The sequence below is a fragment of the Siphateles boraxobius genome, unplaced genomic scaffold, assembly GCF_051911475.1.
Source record: "Siphateles boraxobius isolate OS27281-9 unplaced genomic scaffold, OSU_SipBor_1 55, whole genome shotgun sequence".
In the NCBI taxonomy this organism is placed as follows: domain Eukaryota; kingdom Metazoa; phylum Chordata; class Actinopteri; order Cypriniformes; family Leuciscidae; genus Siphateles; species Siphateles boraxobius.
The window spans coordinates 6,671,852-6,685,317 of NW_027509181.1; the positions used below are offsets into that span (position 1 = coordinate 6,671,852).

Here is a 13,466-nt window from a genome sequence, read left to right on the forward strand (position 1 = left end):
TTTAATGATAGCAAATGCAATGTACTCAAAATTACTTGATTCTAGTTATTCTCTACCACATTTTAAAGGTAAATATCACAGAATGGACAAAAATAAATATATGATAGCAATATTGTTTCAATAAAGGATGTAAGCAACTGAACCTAAATCATTTTTCTGCTTTTTCCCCTTCATAACCAGGGGCTGAAATCTAACTTTTTAGACTACACTGCTGCCACTTACATGATCGTGTGTCAGATGGCTGTGAAGGTAGTGATGGAGGATCAGCTGGTGGACACTCTGACCTTGCTGTTGTGCAGGTCTCTAGGTCGAATGCCACAGCTGACCAGAGAGGGTTTGAGCTGCATTATCATCCTCTTGCAGAACCAGAAAGAAGGTGTAGTTGGTCCAAAGTAAGTTTTGGTCATTTGTTCTCTAGTTTGTCTTTGAATAGGTCTAGTATTTGCAGTATATTTGTTAGTATATTTCTCCCACAATTATCTGCATCTAAAATTCATATTTATTTTGTGTCTTTTCCCATTAGGGCATTTGGGTGCCTGTCTGCTACCCCTACCCTGGTGTCCACACTCCAGAATATAGCTACAGTCCATGACATCAGTCCCTTACTGCGTTACCTGCTGCCCCATCTCATACAATCTGTGATGACGCAGGATGGTTGGTTTTTATCTTTGCTCTGTGTGAACTTAGATCAAAATCCATAAATTATGGAATGTGTGTGTGTGTATATATATATATATATATATATATATATATATATGTTATAAATTGATTTGCATTTCAGTGAGTGTTTTCCCCAAGCAAAACATAATTTAGTACTTGATCTGAGAGAGAGATCTGTATGTGAATTACCTATCTGTGCAGTTTCTCTCTCTAACAATATACCTTCAAAAACAGCAATGTAATCCCGTCGTTGCTGAGAAATATGATGTAACGCTTCAGTAGCGAAGCTATTTCATTAAAAATATTAAACGTAAAAATTTGACTTTCAGATCAAATGTAGACCTCCAAGGTGTTCATAGTTGAAGCTGTATAAAATCAGTCAGACAAGTATATTGCCAAAATGTCTTTTCTCAAATCTTGTGAAATGCTGCATTCATTTTTTGTGTAGGAACCATAATAATAAGATAGTGTGACATTGTTTGTCTGTTGATGATAGCAGATTACTTCACATGACATTAATTCACCTGTGCATCAAAGATTATTTCTAAAGGCTCGAATACTTCACATTACATTTAAAATCTAAACTGATTTTAAAACACTGGCCATCATAAACTTGCAGACTTTGTAAATGGTTACAGAGAAAAAAGACATGCACTAAACGACTGACCACCACACCGTAAATCCCGCAGAAACATCCACCTTGGTGCTAGGAGATGCATGAGAAATGAAATCAATGTGTTCTAAAATCGGATCAAAATAAATATCAAACATATTTAATGTCCTCACCCTGGATCGAATCAAAGAGTCTGTGCCCATGCTGAAAATCTAGACTGGTTTTGACTTTTGGCAACTATGCGTCCAGACCAAGCGGCAACCTTTCTGTCTCTCTTGAAACCAACACGGAAATGACTTAAACTGCAATTGACTGCAATCATCGACTGGCCGCCAGAGACAGGATTCAAAAGAGAGTCAATCCCATATATCCCCCATGTTAAAATGGCCAACTTTACAACAGAAAAAAATGTGTTTGCAGCCTGGTACAAAAGTGGTTTTGGTCTACATAGCTAATTTGCCCTTCATGACAACTGTGAGACGGGTGCATTTTTAAAAATATATTTTTTTATAACTCATCCGTTTCAATTATATTAAGCCTTAACGTTCTACATAATTAGGCAAGGCAAGTTTATTTATATAGCACATTTCATACACTGGCAATTCAAATTGCTTTACAGAAAGGAATTAGAATATTCACAAAATAAAAGCAAGGAAAATTATAACGGTTATAAAATAAATTAAAAGAGATGTATGATAGTTATAAAATGAATTAAGAGTAAAAAGATATTACATAGATAAACTAATTAAGCCAGGGCGTGGTCACTTGAGTGACAGGTGGATTGCCGCTGCTGTCACTACTAGCCGTTTGTCCGCTGTCTGTTAGTTGTCACCTCAGCTAATCCTGCCTTTTTGCCCATTTTCGTTTATCTGGGAGTGATGCGCTACCAACATGCCGACGGCTGGCTCCGCTCACTTTGGGCTTCAAAAATGCTCTTTAGAAACCTATGGGTGACGTCACAGTCTATGATCCAGACTGATAATCATTGCAAAAATATGGCCAAATGTTGTGTAGTGTATTTTAGCCTTTAGTTTAAGTGTCATCTAAATCTAAACATGGAAAGTACTCTTAATAAAGTATGAATGTTAAAACTTTTGATTGGTAGTATCAAGGAACTAATACCTGGACCCTTCATACTCAATACCTAATAATCATAGTAAAATCGCTGCTATCAAATGGTTAACTGGTTTATTTATTGTTTCCCTATAGGTGAGCAGCAGATTAAAGGTTTGTCTCAAAGTACTGGACTATTAGAATCCCTGCTTCAGAATCTTCAACTGTCCGACAACTTGGAGAAAACTGCAGCCAAGTAAGCAGGGTTTAATTTAGCCACAATTATGAATAAAACTCTCTTTACCCTGGACGTTATGCATGTATTATGGTCTGCTTTATTAAATCTATCTTGTACTGTACATTTATTGCTTTGAACAGGCTGCTTATTGAGGAGTATGTTTCCTGCGGCAGTGAGCTTCCCTCGGATAGGATTTCAACTCTTAATCAGAGAATTCAATCTACTGTACGACTGTTTGAATCCAGGTATGTTTATAGTCACCTCTGCATTTTTGTAGTCTAGTACAGCTCCTAAAATGTTATTAAATCATAAGGAGTGTTGTTTATTTTTGAGTGTTTTTTTTACTCGTAGGTATCCATGTGCATTGGATGTGGCACTGGAAAATCGTGTCAAAAATGTGTTATCTGACAATGAAAAAAGTCTGCTTCATCAGTTCATCTCTCTTACTATGAGCTGTGGAAAATATCAGGTAGGCAACCATGCTGATTTTTTTTTTTTTTTTTTGTCTTTACAATTTTATGGATTATTTGTTACCTAGTCAGCTGACCTTTATCACAAAATATATTCTGACAGGATAATCAGGACCCTGATGTGAAACTGATATTATTTAAAATGTGACATGAAACTGGCATTGATGCATATTAAATCAGTCGCCTGTTATAACAATCAATTATACAAAAAATATGCAGAATGCCGTCATTGACCAATCAGAAGTATTCGAACTAAAAAGTAGTACAAAGCGCTGTGTAAAGAGATATTTACCCTCTATAGAATAAAACAGTTGCATAGAGATATTTATATATAGAATAGAGATATTTATAGATAGAGATATTTATATATTTTTTATATATAAAAAAATATATATTTAGAATTTTTTTTATTTTCTCAAACAAAAAGAGACTACACCTTAAACAGCATTCAAACAGACTGTAAATGCAAATATGATATAATATTATGTAAAATACCAATATATAAACTAAAGTAACTTCATTTTATTGATTAAACCTTGCATGTGTACGTGTTGAGTGTGTTTCACATGCTGAGCTTCAGTGATTACATTTCTCCATACAATGACTGCAAATGACTTTACGTTTGTCAAATGTTCCATCTTGGTATAATTTATAATTACCTTTAAAAGATGGTCTTTCTCCATCATTTACTGATCTGCAATGGTAAATTGTGTATGCAATTCTGATCTTTTCAACCTGCTCTTAAATTTCCAATCAGTTTTTAGAAATCAGAGAGAATAGAATGAATCAGATGTTAACGCTGTTTAAAAAACAATGGCTTTAATCATTTAAGTAAACCTTTAATAAAACTAAAACAAGACTTTAAAATGATGTTTATATGCAGATCCTGCCAGAGTCAGACACCTCTCTGATGCTCAGCCTGAATCATCCACTACCCTCTGTGAGAAATATGGCAGTAGATTACCTGACGAAGATCCTCACCTCACAACATGTGTGTATCTTTATTATTCTCTTTTGATGTTAGTTTACCATTTTCACCTTGTTTTTTCTCATATAATCCCATTGAACATCCAAGAGCTGCACATTGATGAAGTAAAGATGAGATGCTTTTTGTCTGTTTGTCTTTATGGAGCAGAATGGCTTTAATGAGGCATTTTTGAAAGATTCATTGCTAGAGAGAGTAAAGGATGAAGCATCAGAGGTTGTGCTGTCTGCCCTTAAAGCATTGCAAGTAAGATGACCTCGTCATAAATGTCTTTTTTTATTATTAATTTTTTTTATGTAAACTTTCAATTCGTCTTACTTTTTGTACAATCTAAATGTTAATTGTCAGTTATGGTTGCTTGACAGCTTCACGTGGGACTTGTTGATCCAGAAGAGACTGTTTCCTGTTTGATTTCACTTCTTCATCGCATCAAACCATCCGCAGATTGGTTAGTTAACTGATTTTTTAAAAATCTTCTTTAAATCTGGAACTATACAAATGTATGAACAAATAATGACAAAAATATCAAGTCGGACACAAAACATCAATCTGATGACTGCTTGTGCAATGACAACCAGGGGCGTAGCATCAAATTGGTCACAGAACCAAGGGGTGGATCACACCAAACACCCAAGACTGCTTTTTCACTATGATTCACAACTTTTATTTATATGTAAATAATTAATTTTAAAAAAATTAGAATGTAGCCTTCAAAAATGTTTCTATTAAGCAAAACTCAGTGAGCTTGCCTTGAAAGAAAGCTCCGGCATTTTTAGCGTAGGGGATTCTGACTAATTTTAAGGCACAGCATGTAAGTTTCGCCACTAGCGGTTGCTTATTTAAAACCAAGGGGGTAATCCATCAGCCGGAAACTGAAGCCTCGCGGGGGCCGCCATTGTAGCATAACTTCACCTGCTGTTAGCATTCCATTGACTCCCATTCATCTTGGCGTCACTTTGACAGCGAATAACTTTACATCTGAGGCGTCCAAAGTCTTCATTTGTCCATTATTTATTTCCAAAGAAACACGACAATGTATAAAAGGCTCCATTACTTTGTATCTTACGTTATGGCCCCGTAGAAGCCGTTTTTGTAAAAATAAGCTAACTATTGCGTCATAAAAATAGACTGCACTGCGTCAGAAATTACCGTATAGACAGGAGGAGAAGCTCGCAGGCAATCTTTTACTGTCAATGAGGCATTTGGGAGGACATAGAGGCATAAAGTCAAGGGAGAAGCCCATAGATAGTCAATAAAAGCAACAGGACAAAATATTTCAACAACATTTTTGAGGAATTAGGTGATTCAGATTTGTCTTGGCACAGCTACTTGAAGATTTACAACTGTCAGACTGTTGTCAAGCTCAATTTGAGCCTGCGCAGTACGCTCAGCCATCAGGAAGTGAGTACTATAATTGGGCTTCAGTTTTCTCCGTTGAAATCAAGGGGGTCGCTGTGTCCATTTCTTTTACCGTTTATGTTTAAAACAATAACAAAGGTGAAGCTTGATGACACCGTGGATGAGTGTGGAATCATGGGAGTTGTCGTGTTCACCTCCACAGCTGATGGACAGCAATCGGTTTCAGTAATCCGACGGGCCTCAGGCAGAAACCATGTTCATGGATGAGCTAATGTATTCGAGTTTTATTTACGTTACTGTGGTATAAAGCGGAGCGTGGCCATTTTTCATTGCTGCTTTTTGTATATGCCTGTATGTTTCTGCTGCTGCTGCTTTCGTTTAGTTGCTTGTTTATTACGATTAAAGTTACGTTTAACGTCCACCTCCTTCTTCCCTGAACTTGAACTTTGTTTTAGTTGCATTTGATCTCTGAAATTCACAGTATTTTATTTATTTCTAATAAAACAGCCGCAAGTTCTGAATTACTACTCATATAGGTCTCTTTATCTGCCGAATTAAAATTAAAATCAGCCGCCTATTGGCGGGTAATTAAGTCGGATCTCCGTAAAATCCCAGAACCGCAGAAAGACTTGTAGTGACCCATTTTTACAATTTCAGTATTCACTTTGTACCAAAGTACCAGTATTTTTGAAAATATTACTGCACCGTTTTCTGCCCTCCTGTAGCTTTCCTTTTTCTTTCTCTCGGCTCCTTTCTAGAGCTGCACGATTCTAGATAAATTGAGAATCACAATTTTTTTTGTGCGTAAAATGGAGATCTCGATTCTCCCACAATTCTAAAGAAAAAAACATTTGACAACTAAACAAAATAACATTCAAATTAGAGTTTTGGACAAAATGTTCATCGCTTTAGTCTATTTAATAAATATATTAATTTGAACTAATAATTTAAAAAAAATTGTTCATAAAGACTTGTTGCGTCATTGGATGAATCCGCGTTTGTGTTGTGTAAATCTTTAAAATGAACGATTCAACAACAAAGCCTTTTTTTAAACACTTGTCGATAAGCACTCCAGGCATAAGCAATACAATACCAGTGTCAAATACTTTCAAAAGATGATTTACGCTTATTTTGATCGCTACTGTACATTTTCCAGTTTAATTTATTCTTCCGTAATTTTGTGACTTCTATTGAAATTTCCACTTTTTGCTCCTTTCTGCCTTTGATTTCTGCTCCAAGAAACCGGTACTGTCCAATAATTTGCATTTTGGAGTAGCATTCTGCACATTTCTTCTACTCATCTGGCTTTAATATTTTACAAATCCATTTAAGGAATTATGTAATAAGAAATAAACAAATTTTTAGAAATCTGAACATGCATTCCTTCTGTAGATGTCATAATGTCACATCTACACAATGCTCCCGTATACAGCGGCTACGCTACTGGAGTGTCATAACATACGGCGTACCGCATGTACATGTCATAACATGTACCGCGACAATGTCATTGGCACATGAAGCAATCCATCGACAGGTCACAAGTTTTAGAGACTCTGATTACTCGTTTTTTTATTTGCTACCTTGTTACTGTACTTAATAGTTGCTACTCAAACAAATGACAAATACACCACCCTGATGTTCCTCAATTGTCGCCAGTTTTAGTTTATTTTGCGCTGGCCAGTGTGGACTTACTGACACCTACTGGCGTGCATGCAGCATCATGCAAAAATAAAGGTTACAGTAATGGATGCAACTGTTAATGCGCCATTCGTAGTAACTTCTGTTTTATTCGTTGTGTTTCCTAGGATGGGCAGTTTGCGTGATTAACAACCTTTGCATTACATATTTAACATTCAGTGGCTTATATGCCACTCATATAGGCTACTGATGTGTCTCAAACTGACATGTTTGAGAGAAACAAATACTGACTTTAAAACGTTTAATTGACATCTATTTAAAAAAGATCACTAAAGTAGGCTATTTATATAGGCATTTGTTTCACAATTGCGTCAGTATAGCTGCTCAGCTCATCTGTCAGTCACTACTGAGGTGTCACAAGATGGCAACCTGTTCCGCGATAATGTCAATGCCAATAATGTCAGTGACACATGTCACTATCCACTGGCACATGCCAATGGAGACCGGATGTGCCAATACGCATAATGACATGTGCCATTGGCTTCTGTGCGACAGATACCCATGTCACTTAATATTAATACCCCCTGTCCTGCATCTTTATGATACAGGAAGTTATAACCCTAGTGCATACGTGGCAAAATAAAAGTAGATTTTAAATATCTTTTTTTTTATTTTTTATTTTTTATAATATATCATTATATGAGTCAATCATTATGATGCATCAATCCATATTGATGTACACTCATAATGATAATGTTTCCACACTAATAAACATACTTTAGTAAAATGCTTTATCTGGTCTTGTTTTCTGCAGGTGTTCAGTGCTAAAAGAGGCTGTGCAAGTTCTTGATGACCCACGTATTATTGAGGGCAACCCAGATCTTAAGGCACAGATTATTTGGGAGCTCCTGCCATTTCTGGTGTTGACCAATGCTGCGCCCGAGAGTGTGGAGCTGCAGTTGACATCTTCTGTTGCTGAAACCACTCTGCTCTCCAAGCATCCTCTAACTCAGGATTGGGCCAAAGGTACATTTTACAGGCAGGAAAAACATTTTTATTTGAAATGCTGCCTTTATTTCTTCCTGCTCTTTAATGGTATTTTCTGGAAAATACCCTGAAGAAATGTCCAATAGATATTACTTTACATTCACAAGGTTTAACTTCCATATGTGACTTATGTCTGAGTAAAAAAGGAATGTTCAGCATGAAATAATGTTTTATCATTGCTTAATATTATTTTTCCTGCGCTTTGTATTAGAGACAGAATTTTATTCGATTTTAATTAAATCAGTATTGATTCAATTCTTCTTGTCTGCTTTGTCTTTCTTTATAGTCCTGAAGGATGTTCTGGTCAAAACCTCTCCGTCAGATGTGCTGGAGGTGGCCAACCAAATGCTCACAACAACTTTGGTCAAGAACTTGGCCAACATGGATCATGCAACTAAGCGAAACACTGTAAGCGTCATGTGCAAGCTTAAGGGAATGATTTACCCCAAAATTAACGTTCTCTCATCATTTACTTACCCTCATTTCATTCCAAAACTGCATGAGTTTTTTTTCTTTAAGAAAATTGATCAGTTAATCTTGTTAAAACGTTTTTCAAAATACTTTCACCCAAAGAAAGACTTTTTGTCTGTGAGTCTTTAAGAGTTTCACAAACCTGTCCAAGTTGTTTCCTTTCAAATCTCTTAATACAGAACCAACATTGTCTTTGCTATTTTTTCTCATGTGTATTTTGCAGCTGGAGAATATGTGTGATATCCTGAGCCGGCAGGGCAGCGGTGTGCGGGACAGAGCCGTATTTGTGGTGTTCAGTTCAGCTCTGCTACAGAGTCTGCAGTCCATGACGGAGAGTCAACACCTCCACACAGCACAGAGCGTGTACAAGCTACTGGAGCCATTACTGATACAGGTTTACACAATCCAACCTGAACAGGTCAGAGTGCAAATGCAGGAACCAATGTCCTCAAACTACTTTTTGCCAGTAACAATTTCAAGAAGATTTTGACTAGGGATTCATGATGTTCATCAGCCTCTGGAGCAGGATGACCTTTTGATGTTGACCATAGTTTTTAAAAATGATCGATACTGCTTTGATTAGACCAACCTCTTGCTGTTTTTGTTGGCACCATGTACTTTGTGTTGACTTGTGCCGGTAATTTAAATCTAATTTTGACCCAAACAGTTCGTAAACTGGACTTTTTGACATATCTACAATGTTATTTAGTTCAAATTACACATAATTGTAAAGTCCTATGTTAATTTTCTCTTTCTTTTTCTCTAATGTATGTTAGGCTTCTAATGAGGATGTTTATGAGTGTCTTCCGGTCTTTGTGGTATTGGGTGAGTTTCTGCAGAAAATGAGCTCTGGTCTCAATGCAGAGAGAGAACAAGGCCTCCTTCTGCTGTCATTCCTGCGGCTTTTCATCGATGCACTTAAATGTCCAGATTCCTCATTTAAAGGTAAAGGACTGCTTATTTAGCTGTGACCTGTGACATGATTGTAATAAATATTACACATTACATTAAGTCTTCATTTGTGGCAACTTACAATTTATATTAACTGACCATTGCACTACGGAGCGATGGTACAGTGACGTGACATCACTGCCAGATTCAAACTGTGCTTTCGCGCTATGGCTGGCGCTGAGCCAAAGACGGACGCGCTCAGTGCTTGTCATAGGCTATTTCACAATTGTTCAGTGTTTTTAACCACATAATGTTTATTTTAGGTTTCAGACATTTAAATACATATAGTTTATAGCAAAACAATACATTTATAGTTTGTAAAATACACAATGGTGTCTATGGAAGCAGCAATAACAAACCATTTAAATATATCGGCTAAATATAAATATATATCGGCTAAATATATCGGATGCCGGCTAAACATCGTGATGTCTGTCAGCCATGATATCGTCCATCGGCCCTACCCTTGTAAAAATTTAAAATAGAATTGTTTTGGTACTTATTGTTTTCTTGATAGTGTAAGTAATGTTTATTTATTTAACCTGAAAAATGTCAACATTGTTTAACAAACACAAATTCACTTTTTTTTTCTTTTCTTTTTTTACTGAGGTATTGGTCTCATTTCAGAACATCAATGTACACCATATACTGTATTCACTACCGTTCAAAAGTTTAGGTCAGAAATCATGCTAATATTCTGATTTCTGATTTTCAAAACTGTTAAAAACGGATGTGCTTACTTTTTCTTTTTAAAGAACCCTGAAAAAGTTCAAAAGAACAGCGTTTATTTGAAATATAATTTTTTTGTACCAGTGTAAAGCTTTTTTCACTTTTGATCAATTAAATGTATCTTTACTGAATAAAAAATATATATATTTTGCAAAAAAAAAGTTACTGCTCAGTTCACTACAAATTTTTAATATTTGATGTTCTAAAAATTATAAACTGTTTGGGCAAATTAATTGGTCCAGATTTTATCTAAAAAAAGATTTGTTGCTAAAAATTGCATTTTTATGTAACAAAATTAAGTTTGTTAACTAGGTTGTGTTTTTCAGATGAGCCGTGGTGGAACCCAGAGAAAATGGACACTAATACCTGCTGTTACCTGCATCTCATGTGCCGTCTGTTTGACGTGGTTATATCAGGAGCTAGTCAAGGGCCCTTGGCTCACGGCTTCAGGAGCCTAATGCAACCTCTGATACAGGTACTGTATTCTTCTCAAAGTTTCTGTTTAACAGACAACTAGCCTATATACTTTTCCTCTCTAGAAGGAATAACATGCTGTTGAATTTGAATTTTATTGATGTATATGAGGAACATTAATAGTCTGCATAAATATGCAGTTCTTGGACATGATTTTCAATCTTGCCATGCCATTGGCAAGATTGCTAATTTCTCTCTGGTTTTGTTATTTTGCAGGTGCACCTGAATGAGCCGATAACAATGTTTAAGTTTCTCTCTCTCTTATGGGGCTACAACGGAAATTTGGGTGATCAGTTGGATTGTCGAGTTAGTGCCATACTGCAAACTCAGGTTCTTTATGTGGGAAAAACTTTTCTTTGCAACCAGCCACAAAAAACCCTTAACTTACTGGCATCTGGTTCCTCACCAGGTATGTCAATATGGTTTCTCTCAAATCGGGTTAGTTATATATGTTCTTTTGTGTTTGACTGTTTGCACATCCACACAGGACTGTCAATTATTTAATACGTTTTTAAAACAGTTTAATCATGTATAATCTTATGTTTCATAGTTAACATTGTTACTTTTAAGAAAAAATAATACATTTTAGTCAAATGTGTAAATTAGTTTTGCACTATATTAAATATTTATTACATTTTTACTTATATCATTTAAATATTGTAGCGTTGTTATTATAACCCAGTAAAAAACACATATTTATTTTGAGTTGGTATTTTTAACCTTTAATAATAATACCAGCTGACAGGTCTCTCTCTATGTTTACAGCATTAGGTGAGTTTTTTTTTCTTGAGGAAAAATTAAATTGTATCTACTGTACCTAATATTTATCCAAATGAATCGATATTGAATCAAGATTGGAATCAAATCACAAGATTTGAATTAAAAGAGTTGCCTACCAGTCATTGTACCATGTAAACATTGTAACAAGTTGTCAATAAACTTAACAAAATTCTGTTAACAAATATTTTGACAATCACAATACATTTACACCAAAAATTATCCACAGACTGAGTTAATACAAAACATGCTGCATCATGCTTAAATGTCCGTTTGTCTTGACAGAATGTTCAAAATATCCTATTTTCATAAGCATACAAATGTTCTTATTTATTGTTACATTTATTTATACTATTGTACTATTGAGACAATAACAGGTTTTCAGTAATCAGCAATGCAAAGATGTCATTATTTAATTTAGTAAAAAAACATTGTTTTAGATTGAAAACACTGCATTTAGTTGTTGTTGTTGTTGCTAGTTTGAGTTGAGAAATACACATATTTGAGCATTATCACTAATCTGTGTGTGCATTTTCCTTGAGAACCAAGCAAGCTGACTCATGAAACCATTTGTTTATTATATCGCAATCGCAATATTGACCTCAATAATCGCAATAAGACATTTTCCCCAAATCGTGTAGGCCTAGTGTAAATGTACTATTTTGTATGTGTGACAATAATAGCGTAACTGTAAAACTCTTCATTCTTTTCTTTTGAGTAAAAATTCTAACTTTTTTTTTTCTAGAGAAATCTAAGAGGCATTACTGACTTTGATAATGTATAATAAGACTGGGAGATAAAATATTTTCGAATGCAGTAGACTAGTTTCGAGCCCTTATCCTTGTCCCATGAGAACACAAAGATATTTGTATTCCCTCTCTGAATTAAACCTTATTAATTTCCATGAATTGTTAATGTTTCTGTATGTTTCAATTAATCTGTTCAAATCACTCATTGGATTTCACTCAACATTTTTATTTACTTCAGAATATTTCAGTAAATATCTGATGTTTATTACTATTTTATATTTGTGCCAAAAAATGAAAATTATTAAAAAAAAATTTTTTTTTTTTTACTGCAGTTTATAAACTAATAATTAATTATAAACTAATAGTACACTTACTATAAAATGTTACGGAATTTTTTTCCTGAGAGATTTTGTTCTTGGCTTTGTCTCATGTGAGCTTCACTGTGTTTGTGTTTTTGCAGTGGTGCCATCCTTGCTGGTGTGTCTATGTTCAGGCGTGTGTGAAGTTCGGAGAGCTGCCATTGCTGTGCTCCATTCTCTCTCTGGGGTTGTTTCTTCCCCTTATTATCCGCTTGTGGAGAACCTTCTCAAATCAACAGAGGAGATCATAGCTGACCCTTCATACATCAACCAGGTCAGTCAAACCACAACAAACCATCATGGCTGTGGAAAACGGGATTTGTCATCTACATCATAGTTATGTTGCGTTATTTTTGGAAGATGCCTAAATCAAACTCTTTAAGAAATTACACTTTTGATGTTACTGTAGGCACTGTCCAAGATGTACGAGGAAGCAGTGTCACTTAAAAATAAGAAGAAGCAGCTGGCGTCAATCGAGCAGCTCCTGCAGTGCGTGCAGTCACCTTGCTGCCCTGCCTACACCTCCAAAACACTGCTACGAGCACTTCAGGATGTTCATGGAGAGGTACTGTCACCAAACTCTTCGTTTCGCGTGTTTAGTCATTTGGTTTATATGAAATTGTTTTGCGTATTCCATGCATTCAGGTTGTCAAATTGTCATTTTCTTGTCATTATTTAAAGATTAGGTCACCCAAAAATGAAAATTGTCATCGTTTACTCACCATGTCATTCTGAACTTGTATAGCTTGCTTTTCAAAAATGTTTTTGTCCTCTATAGGCCCCAGAACTTTTAAGCATGAAAAGTTTGGATTCTAAATTTCTTTGCAATTTCTTTGGTTTCATGATGACATGATTTTTATTTTTGGGTAAAATGTTTTTGCTTATTGGGCCTG

The 13,466-nt window shown here is 35.4% G+C and overlaps 1 protein-coding gene across 1 annotated transcript in view; it reads left to right on the forward strand.

Moving 5' to 3' along the window:
* Positions 1-13,466, forward strand: part of heatr1 (HEAT repeat containing 1) — a 44,941-nt gene that overhangs the window by 4,784 nt on the left and 26,691 nt on the right. Inside the window, exons 7-22 of the mRNA XM_077205949.1 lie at positions 181-392; positions 524-654; positions 2,483-2,582; positions 2,705-2,809; positions 2,916-3,033; positions 3,918-4,025; positions 4,170-4,265; positions 4,385-4,467; positions 7,831-8,042; positions 8,350-8,471; positions 8,758-8,952; positions 9,311-9,479; positions 10,541-10,689; positions 10,905-11,097; positions 12,675-12,847; positions 12,983-13,138. Coding sequence (XP_077062064.1) covers positions 181-392; positions 524-654; positions 2,483-2,582; positions 2,705-2,809; positions 2,916-3,033; positions 3,918-4,025; positions 4,170-4,265; positions 4,385-4,467; positions 7,831-8,042; positions 8,350-8,471; positions 8,758-8,952; positions 9,311-9,479; positions 10,541-10,689; positions 10,905-11,097; positions 12,675-12,847; positions 12,983-13,138 — 2,322 coding nt within the window. The remainder of the gene's footprint in view (positions 1-180; positions 393-523; positions 655-2,482; positions 2,583-2,704; positions 2,810-2,915; positions 3,034-3,917; positions 4,026-4,169; positions 4,266-4,384; positions 4,468-7,830; positions 8,043-8,349; positions 8,472-8,757; positions 8,953-9,310; positions 9,480-10,540; positions 10,690-10,904; positions 11,098-12,674; positions 12,848-12,982; positions 13,139-13,466) is intronic.